Source organism: Phocoena sinus, chromosome 13 (genome assembly GCF_008692025.1).
Source record: "Phocoena sinus isolate mPhoSin1 chromosome 13, mPhoSin1.pri, whole genome shotgun sequence".
In the NCBI taxonomy this organism is placed as follows: domain Eukaryota; kingdom Metazoa; phylum Chordata; class Mammalia; order Artiodactyla; family Phocoenidae; genus Phocoena; species Phocoena sinus.
The window spans coordinates 38104989-38121778 of NC_045775.1; the positions used below are offsets into that span (position 1 = coordinate 38104989).

At 49.7% G+C, this 16790-nt stretch overlaps 1 protein-coding gene across 3 annotated transcripts in view; it reads left to right on the forward strand.

Moving 5' to 3' along the window:
• PRKCE (protein kinase C epsilon) overlaps positions 1–3288 on the forward strand; it is a 513799-nt gene extending 510511 nt beyond the window's left edge. For all 3 annotated transcript variants that reach the window (XM_032652450.1, XM_032652451.1, XM_032652453.1), the window contains one exon: positions 12–3288. In XM_032652450.1, the coding sequence (XP_032508341.1) occupies positions 12–158 (147 nt within the window). In that variant the 3' untranslated portion in view covers positions 159–3288. The remainder of the gene's footprint in view (positions 1–11) is intronic.
• The last annotated feature ends 13502 nt before the right edge of the window (positions 3289–16790 follow it).

The following is a 16790-nucleotide window of genomic DNA, read 5'->3' on the forward strand; positions in this document are numbered from 1 at the left end:
TCTTCCCACAGAAAACCAAAAGAGACGTCAATAATTTTGACCAAGACTTTACCCGGGAAGAGCCGGTACTCACGCTCGTGGACGAAGCGATTGTGAAGCAGATCAACCAGGAGGAATTCAAAGGCTTCTCCTACTTTGGTGAAGACCTGATGCCCTGAGAAGCCGCTCCAGGTGGAGTTCGGTGATGCTGCAAGCAGGGGCGCTGGGAAGATTCCTATTTTCCCGTAGGACGGTCTTGAACTACTTCTCCTCCCCGGAGCCCCAGTCCCTTGTCCACCCTCTATTTATTGCATTCCCTCCCCCCAGGCCAGCTCCTCCCTCTTCCCACCTGGTGACCAGAAGGCACTCTTGGTTCCTGTCTCACCAGTAATGCAGAATCGCGTGGCGTCAGCAGTTCACTGGACCCAGTGCCGAGTCTGGTCTGTTGGCAAGCCTGGCTTCACTCCACGGGGGCTTCTGGCAGGGAAGCGACTTCAGGCCTTTTACTGAAAAGAAAAGGAAAAATAAAACAACAAAAAAAAGCTAACGAGACTCTGGCTCTGCTCATGGACGCAGAGTCCTGACAACTCTTGCTTCTCATCCCTCCAGTCCCCCCGCCTGCCACCATCTGCCATTCTATCCAGTAGAAGAGACTGGTGCTTCTTCAGCCCAAAGATGGGCGCCCTCAAGGCATGCCCAGGAAGGAGAGAGGCTGGGAGATGCCCGGGTTGGCTCCCTGTGTTGGTTTTCTCTGGAATGGCTAATTCTCGCTTGCTTTGGTTTTAGCTTCGGGGCATGCCAAAGTTGTGTGAGCATGTGTCTCGTGGAAGAAATCGCTCTCCGTAGAAAAAGAAATTTGATTTTGAACTCGATTAACATTTGAAAAATAGATGATCAAATTTGCTTTCTAATTGGCCAAAAGATATAAATTCCAGTGTTAATACAGGTATATGTTAAAGGGCTAATAAATCATCGTCCAAGGTTTATGCTCTTAATGCTTTCGTGGCACGTGAGGCTCTGTGAATTGAGAGAAAAGGAAACTAGTAGTGCTCTTCGTCATTCAAGTTCTGCCTGAACTCCAAGGCCACCGCAGAGATGGCCGAGGCCCTGGGGTTCTAGCAAAACTCGCCTCCCAAATTCTCCTTCCAGTTTCGTCCTAAGTCCCCAGCATCAAGTCTATTTATTTTCTGCAGCAGGGTGCAATTTTTGCGCACTTCTCCCAGATGGTAGTACTACTGTGTTGTGGTTTTTAGACATTAAACGTGTAAGGTTAAATATGAAATATCTGCTTTTGGAACATGCAGAATGAGACTAAACGTGGGTTATGCAGAGGGTATCAGGAGATGGAAGAGCGACTTCTTTGAAAACTGACAGGGTGGCAAGATGCGCTCGGAGTTTTGTTTCTGTGTGACATGGAATGGCGACTCATGTGGACACTATTTAATGGATGTGACGTTACCTCCTGTAGATATGCTAGCAGTGTTACATTCTTTGATTTCCAAGGGTTCTCTGTGGCTTTGTGTACATGTTTCCTGGAGGTCGTTTGATTATCTATTTTACTGAACCGATTTAGCAGGGAATGGAATCCATTCCAACTGTTGCACGTGGATTTCCCAGCTGCCCCTAAATATATATAGTTGTGAGTGGCAAAGTGGCACTAATGAAGCTTTTTGCCTTTTGTACATTTGAGACTTTTGTATATAGTGTTTGCTGCAAGGCCTGTGGAATTAATTCATTGAATTTAGAGGTATCAACTGCTGCATGTTCAGGCATATTATAAAACTTTAGTCTATGAAAGAATAATTATAATAATGTCCAGGTGCAATAGTCTCTGAGTGTATTGGTTCAAGTTACCGAGAGATAAGGTGTGTTTCCTTCTTTCTTTTTTTTTTCTCGGGGAGGGTGGTGAGGGGTGTTCTTTGTACTGTTTATTTCATTTTGGTTTATTTTAAAAGATGTAAACTCACATAGAGTTCTCCTGCGCTCTGTTATGCCCTGATAGAGATGGGAAAGAGAAAGGAATGTCCTGGATGGTGGTTTCAAAGTTTGGTCGGTGACTAGCTGCGGCCCATTAGCTGGTGTCCATATGTGTATCTGGCTGGTCACGTAGCCTTGGTTACTAGTGATGCCATTCAGTTCTCTTTTGTTCTGATTTTTTTAAAAACTCAGGTGTAATTATTAACTGTTCTTATGATAATTTCAAATATTATGCTGTATCAATTTGTGTGTTTGGCATACCAGTGAAGAGATGAAGAACAGTAGGTTAATTGATCTTCGGTAACTTGACGTACTGGGGAGAGACTGTCTTCTGGAGTTGAGGACAAGCACGGAAACATCTTCATGGTGGCATCATCTCATTCTTTAGGAAGACATGACAATACTGCCCATCTTACTCATGCATCACCACTGCTCTCTGTCTTCTCCTCTGCTTCCTTCACCCTGATGGACTTTGAAACACCAAGCAAACTCTAACTATAATGCCAACTGGCCTTGTCCAAGGCATTCCCATGTCAGCAGGGGTTGGGCCTTCCTAAAGGACAACTGGCATTTTCGTTGGGAAGTCAAATAATAATACATTCCACCAGGCAGCTCCAGGCAGCCACTCAGCGGGTTGTCTGGCCCAGAGATGCCCCCTTCCAGCCCCCAAAGCTGGGCTGGCTGGGATGCCTCCTGTTTGGGGCTGGAGCTCATCAAGTTCTCACACAGGCAGATTCAAATCCCATGTAGTCTATAGAATAAGGCTTGTGTGTTCCGTGAGTAGTCATTGTTTCATTTTAGCTTTCACAAGAGTTTGGAAGCAGACACACTGTTTCGTTTCTGCCAGTTCTTTCTAATCTTTCCAGGTCGCTCACTCACTTTTTTTTTTTTTTTTTTTTTAAGAAAAAAAGGGGGATGGGAGTGCAAAAAAATGCCCCAAAAATATATGAAGGATAGCTGTTCTCCTGTGTTCTCTCATAATGGACTTTGTGAAGTGGAAACATTTTTTTTTTCCTCCAAAGGTGAAAAAACAATGCATTCTTGCTTTAAAAAAAAAAAAAAAAGAAGAAGAAGGCTAAAAAATTACCTCTTTTTAAATTATGTGCAAAATAATTCTGGCTAAATATAAAATGTATTCAACTTTAGGGATTTTTTTTTTGTATTGTGATGCTTTATTTGTACATTTTTTCCCTTTCTGGATGTAATTTTAATCTCTTGCCATTCATTAGTGTTATTTCATTGTAAACATTATTGTGCCAAATGTACTGTATTCAAAAGGATGTGAACGTGTATTGTTTCAGAACCTAATAAATACAATGACGTTAAATCTTACTTCTCAGTCCTGATGAACATTTTTATCTCCTTGGTGAGTGTCAAGGTGGCACTAGTGAAGCTTACTGCCTTTTAGACATTAGGGATTCCAACTTCCCAAACCTAGATGTGGTTTCAGCTTTTCTCTTACCCTTTGAAGATGCACAAAGGATGCAAATGACCATATTGGCAATGCCCAACGCCCACCCCTGCCTGGCCTCTGTTTTGGGGACTGCCAGCCAGAGGCGTGGAGGGCGCCTGAGCAGACTGGGTGTGGCTCTGGGCTGTCTGGGTGTGGAGCTGCCCTGGAGTGCCAGCAGTTGGGCAAGCAACACAGGAGCACTTCGTTTTCATCTTTCTAGAGAAGCAAATGCTGGATCTCCTTGCAAACCATTCAAGCCTCTTCAGGACTCAGTTTCTGACCGGCTGCTCAGAACTTTAGGCCTTGGGAGTCCTAGAAACCCATGCGAGGCTGGGAGCCCCTTGGAGGCTGGGCCTGGAGCACAGGCTAGCCAGTGGGGCTCCATGCTTGGCTTGCACCCTCCCTGCCACTGAACCAGCGTTCATGGCCATCACAGTGACTCTGAGCTCTCCAGGTTCCTCCTTCACGCTGGGACTCCTTTCTCACACTCCACTCATGTTGCGCTGCTCCTGCTAGGCTCCTCCGCTTCTTTCTCCAGCATAGAATTTTCAAGAACGTTTGAAACCCAAAAGGTTGCTCTGGAGTACACCAGAAATTTCAAGTAACCAGAACTCCCTGTTTCTTAGGAGCTATGGGCATGATTGCAGTTTTACGATTTGTCATCCTCAGGCCATCCTAAGGAGATGGACTAACTTATCACCCTTTCAGCCCTTACAATCACTTCAGAAGCCCTCCCACGACTTTGCTATGTCATCCTGAAGGTACTCGCCTCTCAGTCCCCTCTCCCACCCCCACCAGCAACATCGTCTGCCTACCTGGAGATGTAAGCATGGACCTCCAGACCCACTCCAAGAAGAAGGTTGTATTTATCTGTTTTTCTCTCTGGTTCAGGCAGCTGTTTCTAAGTAAGTGACCATCCCAGGAGAAGCAAGCTTCCCGCCAGTGTGTCTGAGTTTAAATAAAAAAAGAACTGAATTAAAAGATGCTGTTCTTACAAGGTCAGAAGACACCTCCAAGCATTTCACTGAATGAAATATGACCAGTCTACGCCTCCCTTGTCTAGTGGTCCAGAAGAGACAGCTCCAAAGTCCCGGAGATGAGGAAATCCATCCTCCCAAAATCTGTGTGCTCCACAAGTCACACAGAAGCTATAAGAAAGGTCAATGGCTGATCAGAGTCCCTGGTTTGGAACCTCTTCCCTCAATCCCAGCCATGTTCTGGGAGAGGAAGCCAAGCACTGCCATGCCTATTCCAGGAAAGCCATGGCCACTGGTCCCTGACAAGTGTTGTTAGGTGGCTCCGGAGCTCCTTGAGGAGAGCCTGTCTGTGTGGCTTTGCCCCCGAGCTGAGAAACGGCAGGTCTAACAGATTTCTTGCAGAGGGAATCTCTGGGAAGATTGGTCCTTCTCTATTTCCTCGTACCTGAGTACAGTCCAGTGCTTGGATTACTAGGAGCCTGAAGATCTCCATGCAATAAAATTACTGAACCACAAAGCATGCGTCGCCATAGTGCTTGCGGTCACAGAGAGGTGGAGTGAAAAGAAAGCATAGAAGCCACATCACGAAGTCTGTTTTTCACTTTGAAGTTCTTTAGCCCAGACAGTGATACAACTCGTGTGGTATGCCTTAAGCTAGACCTGAAGGAAGATCAGCTGTCCTAATCAGGAATACACCCTCCAGGGATGGACAGCTGATTGAATAAGTAGACAGTGTTTATTCAGAAGGTACTACAAGTGCTTCAGCTCTCTTTTAACTCCCATCCACTCCTGGGGGTTTTGTTATTAGCATAAAGAATGCTAGAAAAGGATTCTTAAGGAAACCCATAGCTTGTTAATTAGCATAAAGGATGTCAGAAAGGTGACATTAGTGATGTATGAGGTAAGTAGATTGGCAAAGATATTTTAAGACAAATCTCCATATTAAAAAAAAAAAAACCAGGATATAAGAAACTAGAGAGCCTTCAATTTCCCTAGTAATCAGGGAGATGCAAATTTAAATCAAACTGCAATACCACTTCACACCCACCAGAATGACTAAATCAAAAAGGCAGACTTAACCAAGGTTTACTAAGGATGTGGAACAACCGAAACTTTCAGTGTCTCACGTTTGAGTATAAAGTGGTACAACTACTTTGGAAAACTTTGGCAGTATCTACTAAAGCTAAATATGTATACCCTTGACGCAACAGAAAATTTATCCGGTGAATAAATGAATTTGGGGATGTTTATACAATAGAACACTAGGTAGACATGAGAATGAATGATTTACAACCACACACAACATCATAGATGAACCTCACCACACAGTATATTGAGTTTAAGAAGCCAGGCACTGTACAGACTGTGCGATTCCATTTACATAAAATACAAAATAGACAATCCGTGCTGCTAGAAATCAGTCTAGTGGTTGCCCTTGGGGGAGGAGAGGCCATGACTAGGAGGGGGCGTGAAAGGGCTTCTGGAGAGCTCCTTTAGTTTTGTGTTCTGAACTGGCAAACAGGTATGTTTACTTTGTGATAAATCATTGAGCCGTCCCCTTACGATCTGTGCACTTTTCTGTGTATGTATTGTATGTCAGTAAAAAAATTTCCCCCCCCAAATCTAGAATGCCCTTGTTCTGTCACCCTTAGGGCTGGCACCCAGGCTGGATCTGTAAGCTGTCCGCATCTCCCTGCTGTCCGGGAGGCATCTTGGTTCTCTTACTCCCGTAGACAGCCTGATCCTATGGCTGGAATAGAGTGGCATTTGCCTTGGGTGGACCTTTCCTACGAGACACTATTGGAAACATCCAGACAGACAGCTGGAACTTCATGGAGCTTTCAGAGCGGCCCCAAGACTCTTCAGGGCCTGCTTGCTGACAAAATGTCTACATATCTCTGAATGTGGTCTGTGAGGTCATTAGGGGGCAGCTAGGCTTCCCCTTTGGCAGCTACTGAGATCTACCCCAAAGAGCCCAGGGTGTGCATCACAAAATTGGCTTAGGCAGTCCACAACAAGCAAGGTTTGGTTTCATTGCTTTCACCTTGGGCAGGTAACTACCTTTCTAAACCTGTTTCCACGTTTATAAAATGGCTATAACAAGACTGAATTTTCAAAGACCTGTTCTGAAATGTCAGTGAGATAAAAGTCTCCAGAGCGCTGTGCCTAGTACTGTTGCCTTTGCAGGAAAAAAAAAAAAAAACAGGGCTTGAGAGGATGGTCATGTCCCAGGTCTTGGGTGAGCCCCTGGGATGGGCCACCAGGTAAGGGTTAAGAATTCAAGAGCGAGTCATAGTGGTAAAAGGTGAAAGCAGGTTTCCTTAGAGAGATATACATTCTACAGACAGAATGTGGTCCGTCCCTGAAAGTGAGAGTGGCCCCGAAATATGGGGTTAGTTTTTATGGGCTGGGTAATTTCATAGACTAACGAATGGAAGGATTATTCCCACTATTTTGGGGAAGGGAGTAAGGATTTCTAGGAACTGGGCCACTGCCCACTTTCTGCCTCGGAAATGTCATGGCACCTGGGAGGGTGTCACCGAGCATATGCTAATGCATTACGGTGAGCATATCATGAGACTCAAGGTCTGCAGGAGGTCGAACCTTCAGCCGTCTTGGACCTACTTGATTCCAACCAGTTTATGTCGTGTCCTCAAGGCCTTTGTCGTTCTTTTCAAGGTTGTGCCCTGATCCCTCCCCTCCTGTCTGTCTCATTGCTACTATTTCTCCTCCTCCCCACATCCTTCTCATCTTTCAGTGCCCTCTCACCACTGCCTCTTCCAGGAAGCCTACCTGGATAACACAAACCTGACCCGTTTCTCCGGACTTCCCTGGCCTCATCTGCAGGGCTTTGTCCCTTGCGTCTGCCTTACGCTGCTCTTCTGTATCAGGCCCGGTCTCGTCTCCTGCTGTAAGTTTGAGAGTCGGGACCTTGTCTTTGCAGCTTGTGCTCCCTTGCTGCCCCAGAGAGGGTCCTTCATGGCGTGGGGTGTGTCAGGTGGCCCAGGAGTGCTGAGGGGCAGGACGCCGGAATGAGGAGGGGAACACAAGTCAGAGAGAAAAAAGAAAGGTGGCCCTTGTCTATACCAGGTCGCTCTTCCCAGGATGCAGGCTGGGCTCTGATCGAGAAGGGCAGTGCTGCGGTAACCCTCACATCATGTCTCAGCAGGGGATTGTCAAGGTCCCGGAATCCTTTAAAGTAGTGTGATGGTCTCTGCAGGTGGTACAATCTCTGAGAGGGCCCAACCTTCCTCTTGAGTAAAGACCCCCTTGTCTTTGTGTAGGATGGGGGAGTTCAGCTTTCACTGCCTGCTTTCTCAGGGTCAGGTAGACACTGCCTGAGGGTTGAGATCAGACCAGCCTCAGTTCTAGGACCCAAATGCTGAGTAAACAATTGCAAACCTCACTGCTTCTCAGGCTTTCTGCACTTTGGAGCAGCTACCCTCTTTGGCTGTCGTGAGAGGCTCTGAAAGGGCCCTTTCTGGGCACCAATTGTAGATTTTCACCCTTCATGCTTCCGTCTTTAGGTTGTTAATCACTTAAGTGTAACATGTATTATCTTCGTTGTTCCAGACATTGTGCTAAGTACTTCACGTAAGTCATCTATTTAAAACCTCACAAAAAAAGCACGTGGAATAGATATTCTAGTTATCCCCATTTTACAGATGAGGAAACTGAGGCTCAGAAATTATATAACTTATTTAGTCCTTACAACTCCAGGAAACTGTTGTATTCTTATGCCCATTCTACAATAAAATCAATTGCCCAAATTCTCAGACCCAGTAGAAGCTGTTTGGACAGGACATAGTATTTACACATAGGACAGGTGACAGAACTATTCATCCACTCATTCAATAAATTTATTCCACAAATGTTCATAAAGTTCCTACTACATGCCAGCCATTCATCTAGACATCACTAAACAAAAATCTGCATTCTTACAAATCTTACGTGGGGGTGGGTTATTGACAGACAGTAAGCAAGAAACATGGCCATTAGTGTGAATTATATAATGTGTTAGAAGATCCAGGCCACCCCTAAGGTTTGAAGCAAAGGTACACATGGAGGTCCAGATCAGAGGGCTGAATATTTTTTGTTATAAATCAAGTTATTGTTAAATAAAATGTGCTCTAGCCTTGTCCCTTGACAAAGACACAATCCTAACAACGTGGAAGGCCAGGTGTGAATTTGGAGAGCAGGAGGAGAGGGAGAGGAGAGAACAAGGGGGCAGAGGGACTCATAAAGGAGGAGAAAGACCAGGAGGGAGGAATGGGCAGTGGCTCACTGCCCTGGCAACGTGAGTCCGTGACTCTGTGCCCCCAGCCGTGTCAGCCGCTCTAAGGAGGTCCCACTCCCAAAGGCCCATCCTAGTGGGCACAGTTCACTAAGAGGCAACAGTAGTGACCCACAACACAGCATATGAACTCAGAGCAAGGGGGGGACTGGGTAGTCCCTCCCTTGTAGCCCTCCCATTTAGCCAAGGCCAATTCCTCCCCCGGAGCTCAGCCCCACCGTAGGGGTGGGATCAGAGGGCCTTTTTCTGGTCAATACCTCCTTCAAAATCATGGTCCATGCTCATGTCCTTCTTTAAATGGCCCTGCTTTGCATTGCACCCATCGCAGCTGTGCTTGGGGGTGTTTAAACTGTCTCTCATGTGGATATTGGGGTGAGGTGAGGGCTCCTGGGTGATCCCTGGCAGGGGAAGAAGACAGAGTCCAGCCTGGTGAGGATAAATGCCGCCACAGGCAAGGGGGCTGGGGCCGAGCAGGAGAGTCTGTTCTCCCAAATCACCAAATCACTAGGCAACAGGCAGTTAAAGAAGCAAGGAGAGCGGGGTGATTGCTAGAGACCAGGATATGCCTGCAGGGGTAGAAGGGAGGGGAGGCAGGGGCCTGGGCAGGAGCCAGCAGCAGCTGCTAGGAGAATTATTTTGGCAGAAGTGGAGCTGATTAGATCGCTTGGGAACAGATGTGCCCCTATCTCTTGCCCAGGTACCCCTCTGCCCTGCATCGGAGGGAAGGAGACTGGCTGCCGAGGTGCCTTCCCTGGGCCAGCTGGGCACCATTCCGCTGGGGAGGTGGTCATTATTAGGTCCCCCGTTTGAGAAGTGAGGGTTCTGAGGCACAGCAAAGTCAGGAAATTCTCCAAGCCATGCAGGCAGCCCCTGGCAGATCCAGGTCGAAGCCTGTGATTTATATCTGCCTCCAGTTGGGGCCAAAGACTTTGCTCTTCCCACTGGGCTCTTGGCCGTTGTCCCAACACAGGTCCTGCGTGCTTTTGGTTTCCCTCTTCTAAGAAATTCCACCTCCTTGTGAAATGATATGATTGTTTGATGGCATTAGACTGTGTTGCTCTCTCTAAAGACTATGGACGTGAGCACTGAGGAAGGTGCGGCTGGGAAATCGGGCAGAGGCATCTGGGGACTCTTATTACTCTCCTTTCCCACCCTTTTCCCTGTGCCACCTCCTAGCAGGGCCCTGAGAGCTGGTCCTCAAGCCCAGCAAAGCCTACATCCTCTACCCTCAGACACCCCTCCCACCACCAAAAAAAGAAACCATCCCTATGGACTATTCCAAGCAGGAAGCCGAGTTTTCAGTTCACTGGAAAACAGGAAATGCCTCCAAGGGTCTGAAGTCTTTTTAGTCCCTGCACCCTCCATGCAGGGTCTGCATCCCAGGCCAGCTGCTGAGGACGATGCCCTAGAAGCAAGGTCATCCCAACCCCCAGCACCGAGAGTGTGATCCTTGGTGCCACTCAAAAGCCCTCTCTACTGTTGGAGCCAGAGCTGACGTCATCTGCTGCTCAGGACACTGAACATTCTGGACCAGGCAGGAGGGCTCGGGGTTCCAGGGATGCAGCGCGAAGCACCACAGAGGATCATTAGCTTTGCAAGGAGCAGGTTCTGACCATGGACGGAGCTCTCACCCCAGCCAAAGGCTGACCGCTGATCCCCGCCAGATGGATCTCTAAACCCTGCCAGAGACTGGCTGACCCCCAACAAAGCCTGACTCCCTAGCCCTCTCCTATAGTTGACTACCTCATCCTGGCTCTAGACTGACCCTCTAACCTTGACCTTGTCAGAAGCTAACCTTTTTTTTTTTTTTTTTTTTTTGTGGTACACAGGCCTCTCACTGTTGTGGCCTCTCCCGTTGCGGAGCACAGGCTCTGGACACGCAGGCTCAGCGGCCATGGGTCATGGGCCCAGCCGCTCCGCGGCATGTGGGATCTTCCCGGACCGGGGCACGAACCCGTGTCCCCTGCATCGGCAGGCAGACTCTCAACCACTGCGCCACGAGGGAAGCCCAGAAGCTAACCTTTAATACTAGCCACAGCAAAGCTTTCTAACCCTGGGCACAGACCAAACTCAAGTGCTTGCCAGCTTCCTCATCCATTCACAATCATCACTGAGCTTCTGTGGAGTTCCATGTGCTGCGAGCCCAGCACAGTCCTCACAGACCCTACAGCCTGGGGGAGGAGGTGGGCCCCACACAAGCTTTAATCAGATTGTGAGCTGGGGGGAAGGGTAAGCAGAGGCTTGTCGGACACCCCGGCACTGTCTCCAACTTTGCTGGGTGACCTTGGGTTGGTCACATCACCTCCTGGGCCAGGGTCTTCTGCCTTCCTCTGCAGTGGGCTGGTGTGTCTAGATGGTGTCCAGGATTCAAGTCCTCAATAGCACATGCCAATGGTGGAAGCCTAGACCACCCTAAGCGTCTAGGATGTGAGGCATCATCACTAGGGTTGGTGTTACTCTTGCGAGTAGGAAAGCCAGACTCAGGAAGATACAGGCAATCAGGCACCTTCCCTTCCGCATGGTAGATGGGGATTCTCCTCTGTTTGAACATTGGTTTCCTGCTTCCACTACAGACAGTGGGGCCCTGATTGGACACCATTGATTCTTCTTCCTGCCTCAGCTTTTCCATCTGTAAAACGACCTGTGACACCAGCAGTTTGGGAACTTTGGAGGCAAACAGAGGGGCCTGTATGAACATGTGGTGATTCAGACAGAAGACTTTTCACTGACTGGAAAGCAAAGATTCTGGCTGTCTTTGTGTTAACCTAAATGTTAGAGGAAATAGGATGATTTATGATTAAGATCACCTAGGGCCTGGCACGGTTTGATTTCCCCAGAGGGCACTGGGATGGGGGTGGGCAGAGTGTGGATGGCTGTGGAGGGAACAGACTATTACCTCAAACCTTGTCCCCACCTGCCGTCATATCTGTCATGCACTGCCCACTGCCTGGAAGTCTACTGTTATGAAGAAGTAGCAACGTCAAGAACAGGAACTACGTACACATCACCTGTGTATCACCTGTCACTGGCCTACGTCCTTTACCAGCACTCTTCCTTGAATCAGCTGAGAGCAGGACCCTGGAAGAAGAGCAGATACTGACTGGGAAAATCCACCGGAGCAGCTGAAGATAGATAGGTCTAGAGTAGCAGTGCTCAAAGTGAGGTCTGACGACTCCTGAGGCTCTCTAAGATTTTTTTCAGGGAATGTGTTAGTTATCTCTTGGTGTGTCATAAACCACCCCCAAAACTCAGCAGCTTAAAACAACAAATATTTATCACCTCACAGTATCTCACAGTAAGTCAGGACTTAGCTGGATGCCTCCCCTCAGGGTCTCTCCCGGGCTACCGTCAGGGTGTGTCGGCTGGGGCTTCAGTCTCATCTGACTCACCTGGGGGAGCCTCAGCTTCCAAGCTCAAGGCCGTGGTTGTTGGCAAGATTCAGTGAGGAGCTTCCTCACTTGGGGCCTCGGTTCCTCACTGGATTTTGGCCAGAGGCCTCTATCTGTCCCTTGTCAGGTGGGTCTTTCCATCCTGAAGCTTGGAACATGGCAGCTGACTTCTCTCCGAGCAAGAGAGCAAGAGAGGGCCCCCTCTAGACGGAAGCCCCAGTCTCTCTGGGACGTAATCTTCAGAGTGTCATGCCATCACTTTTGCCATACCACTTGTACCACTCACTTCCTTGGAGTGAGTCATCTGACCCAGCCTACACCCAAGGGGAGGGGATTACAAAGGGTATGAAGATCAGGCAGTGGGGAGCCCTGGGAGACACATTACGGGCTGCCTGACACAGGGCATCTGCGAGAGTCTTTCTTTCCAGCTACCTACCTCTGGGATACTTGACTTTCTTCCCATGCTTCAACCAAAACACACAAGAGATTTCATGCAGAAGCACATATAAGAATCCAGCTGGGGCTTCCCTGGTGGCGCAGTGGTTGAGAGTCCGCCTGCTGATGCAGGGGACACGGGTTCGTGCCCCGGTCCGGGAAGATCCCACGTGCCGCGGAGCGGCTGGGCCCGTGAGCCGTGGCCGCTGAGCCTGCACGTCCGGAGCCTGCGCTCCGCAACGGGAGAGGCCACAACAGTGAGAGGCCCGCGTACCGCAGAAAAAGAAAAGAAGAATCCAGCTGTCCTGTATTAAGCTCACAGTAAAGAAACTTGTACAACTAGAAAACAATGCCACTATAGTGGTAGATATAACCCACATTGATAAAAGCTCTTTGGGGTCGTCATATTTCTTAAGAGCATAAAAAGGACTTGAGATCAAAAAGTTTGAGAACTACAGGTCTGGGAAGACGGAGCTAGGACACGGCCCAAGGAGGGCTGCCCTGGGTGGGGAGGGGATGGAGGACACTGTGAGAAGCCTCTCAGCCAAATGCCATCAGAGGCCTGGCTGCCTGGGAAAGGGGTGGTTAAAAAAGAGCAAGTGAGAGGAAGGGCCTACCGTCTAACTGTCACTTTCTTTACTTGTGCACACAATGCCCCTCTGAGGGTTTGCCCTTTCTGCGTCTGTGTGCAGAGCTAGGTTCCCCATGCACAAGCATTAGCTGGCGTGAGCACACGTGTGCACAGGTGGATCTGCGCGAGCATGTGTAGAAGTTGTCGTGTGTGTGCCTGTACCTGTGTGCGTGTGCCTGTTTAAGCAGGGGTGTGCCTGGGGCCCCTGGGAGTGGGCAGGGCCTGGCCAGCAGGCCCAGGGACACCCTGCGAAAGGAGAAGGGGCAGTGGAGGGTTGGGTGGCACGATCACCACCACCATGGCTGTGTGTCCCTGTAACGCCCTCTGTCCTCAGCCTCTGCTTTCAGCACGACTCTCAAATATTATCATCTTCTGTGGGAACTTCCTGATCAGCTTCCTGTTGTTCTTGGACTTTTCTTTTTTAGTTAGACTTTTTTTTTTATGTTGTAATTCTTTAACCTACCTTTTTATTTTGCCCGGGGAGGCACTGTGGTCCCCAGCTACCTCTGAGAGGGGGGAGAAAATAACCTGCCAGGGCAGGCCAGGTGCTTGGCTGGAGTTAAAAGCACCCAGGAGTTGGGACTGGGGAATCAGCTCCTCTTTCCATCAAGACAAACTAATCCTTCTAACCCTCCAGCTGATTTTGTAGAAGATGTTCAGAGTGAGGGGTGGTGGGAGGGAAAGAGGCCCGAAGGGGAATGGAATCGGCCTCCCCAAAATTTGTGTCTTCGGCACCAGGATCACATTGAGCTGATTAGTTTGAGAAACAGAGATATGGGAGAAGTTGTAAAAACAGAGTAGAAGTTACTCTTTGGTAGGGAAATTTATAGGAAATCTCCCTTTGTGAGGGTGTCCACTGTCAGTTCTCAGAAGAGAGCCTTTACCAGAGAGAGATTTTCCCACCTGAGAAACTGCAGAGCAGGGCAAACTTAGTTTTCCTTACATTTCCCCTCTCACCTTCACGGATTGCCTCCTCCCGCAAAAAGCCCCAGGCCCCTGTCCCTTTCCTTAGCTCAGGATGCTATAGAAGCCTCAGTTGTCCGTGCCGTGAGTCTCCTATGTTTGTGGGGCTCCTGTGTGTAGGTACCAGCATAATTAAAGTGTTTTCTTCTCCTGTTAATCCGTCTAACATCAGTGTCCTTCCTAGACCAGTCACAGAAACCTGAAGGGTAGAAGGGAGAAGGTTCCCGGCCCTGCAGCCTCGGGGCAGACTCCTCTGAGGGTCAGGGAGGGCCCGGCGAGGGCAGTGCCCCAGGTTTGCAGAGTCAGTGATTCAGCACTTCTGCCCTCCGCCCGCCTTTCCTGCCACCTCTGAAGCGGCAGAAGGGAGTGCGGAGTGCAGCTAGCAAAGAATTCAGACAGCGGCTAGGCCCGGCCTCACCTCTAGGCGGCCCCCTCCCCCAAATGGAGGGGCCTCTGCACAGACTTGCCTGTGCCCTGGCTGACCCTCTGCTCCTGCCCTTCCTTTCCCAGCCACCCGCCACTGAATCAGAGTCTTCTTTCAAGGTGCCTTCAGAAGGCCTTTGGGAAGCCTTCCCTGGCACTCCCAGGCCAAGGGGAGAGCTTTGTCCACAATGCCCCTCCCCTGGGACCCCCTCCTCAGGACTCCCATCACCTGCCCCAGTAGCCAGTCCGGGGGTTGAACCATCCTTGTTCTAACCCTCTGGATTCCCTGTGTGCGCCAGTGGGTCTCCAGTTGCCGCAGGGCCCTCCCCTGAGACTCCAGCGCAGTCCCCTGGGTTTTGAGCCTGTTCCTCTTTTCTCCCCACTTTTCCTCTAGATGCTCCCAAGGGTGGGTCCCAGTCTGGTTTTCTCGCTGTTACTTGTCTGGGCTGTGAGCTGGCACAATTAGTCCTGACTAAGGATTTGTTTTTCTTGTTGTTTACTCTCCCAGTGCGTTGATTCAACAAACTCACCCATATTCAACTGGTAATAGCCGATGTGCTCCCCGCAACCCCAACAAAGAGATGACCATTTTAGCTGGAGATAAAACCTAACCCAAAGGAATAAATCTGACTGTGGAATTCCAGGCACCTTGGAGGAGATGGGGGGTGGCTGCCTCTTTCACTCCTGCTTAAGGCTGAAGCCAGCTGCAAGAGATGAAAGCCAGGCCACTCCGCTTTTCTTGCCTGCCTAGAAAGGGAAACCAGTCTCCTCCAACCCCCAAGGTGGCCCGAGAGGCCCCCACATAAATGGGAAGTGACGTTGTCATTTCCAAGTATCGTTCAAGTAAAAATGTGGATCCTTGGGCTCCACCCCTCAACCTGTGAAGTCAGATCTGAGGGTGGAGGGTTTTAAAGGTGGTCTGGTGCACAACCAGGGCTGTGAAACTGTCCTCCTGTGGACAGGGTGTCCTGACTTCTAGCTGAGTCACTGCCGTGGTAGGTGCCCCATAAATGCTCGAAGAATTGAATGAGAGGCAGGGAGGAACAGTGCAAGGAGCACGGGTTCTGAGCTCTGCCACTTTCTGCGGGACACTGGGCAAGTTTCTTGCATAGGCCAAGTAGAGACACACCCCTGCCTCACAGGGTTATTGGCAGGGCAGCGATGCCAAACGTTCCTAGGATGGTCCCTCACGGGACACAGGGGAGTCTCCAAGAACGGTGTGCAAAGAGAAACCTGTCCGCCTGTCTTCAGGACCTAGGGAGAGCCAGCATCCACCATTTCTAAGTGCGTTTCCTCCCCAGCTTTGGCCTAAGGGGGCTCCTTGGAACTATTATTTATGTGACCCACCAAGATTGCTCCTCTGGGCCCATCCCAAGCAAGCAGCATTCCTGGAATCTATTGTTTATGAGCAGGGATAAGAGGACATGACCCCACTTGCTGGTTAAACCATCTCCTCTAGAGCTTATCTCTGCCTGGGATGTTCAAAACAGCCAGCCCAGACACTTTTGCCCCTGAGGCTGCTGCCCTCTGAAGCCACCGCAGCCTAAAGAGGTGGTCTGGGCTGTGAGCCTGTGACCCACACCACCTCCAAGAAGCTTCCCTTCCTCCCTCCTGTCTCCCTCTGGACCCACTGGGGGGGATCATCCCCCCCAAAGCAGCTCAACTTCCACCATCTACCTTCATTTATATTGATAAAGACCTTATCACCTCAGGCCTCCAAACCCCCAAGCCAAGGAATCAAGAGAGGTTTTTTGTTTTTTTTTGCGGTACACGGGGCCTCTCACTGTTGTCGCCTCTCCCATTGCGGAGCACAGGCTCCGGACGCGCAGACTCAGCGGCCATGGCTCACGGGCCCAGCCGCTCCACGGTATGTGGGATCTTCCCAGACCGGGACACGAACCCTCGTCCCCTGCATCGGCAGGCGGACTCCCAACCACTGCGCCACCAGGGAAGCCCTCCTGGGCCCAGTTTTATCCAATCCTCTTCTGTTCCTTCTTTCCCAAGCCCGTGCATTGGACCTCCATCACCTGAAACCCACCTTTAGCAAGCTCCACTACATTTTCAACCTCTTTGTCCCTTCAGGCCCTCTTAGAATTCTGCCTGTCCCCTGCAGCCCTCTCAGGTGGAGGCAGGTTTCCACTGGTCTAAAACTGGGGTGGGTGTTTTCCTTGGCCCCCACTGACATTCCCAAGCCTTTTTATTCCTTCCTTCAAAATCCCATCTCCTGCGGCACTGTATCCATCTCACCAATATTGTCTGCCGTCGTTGT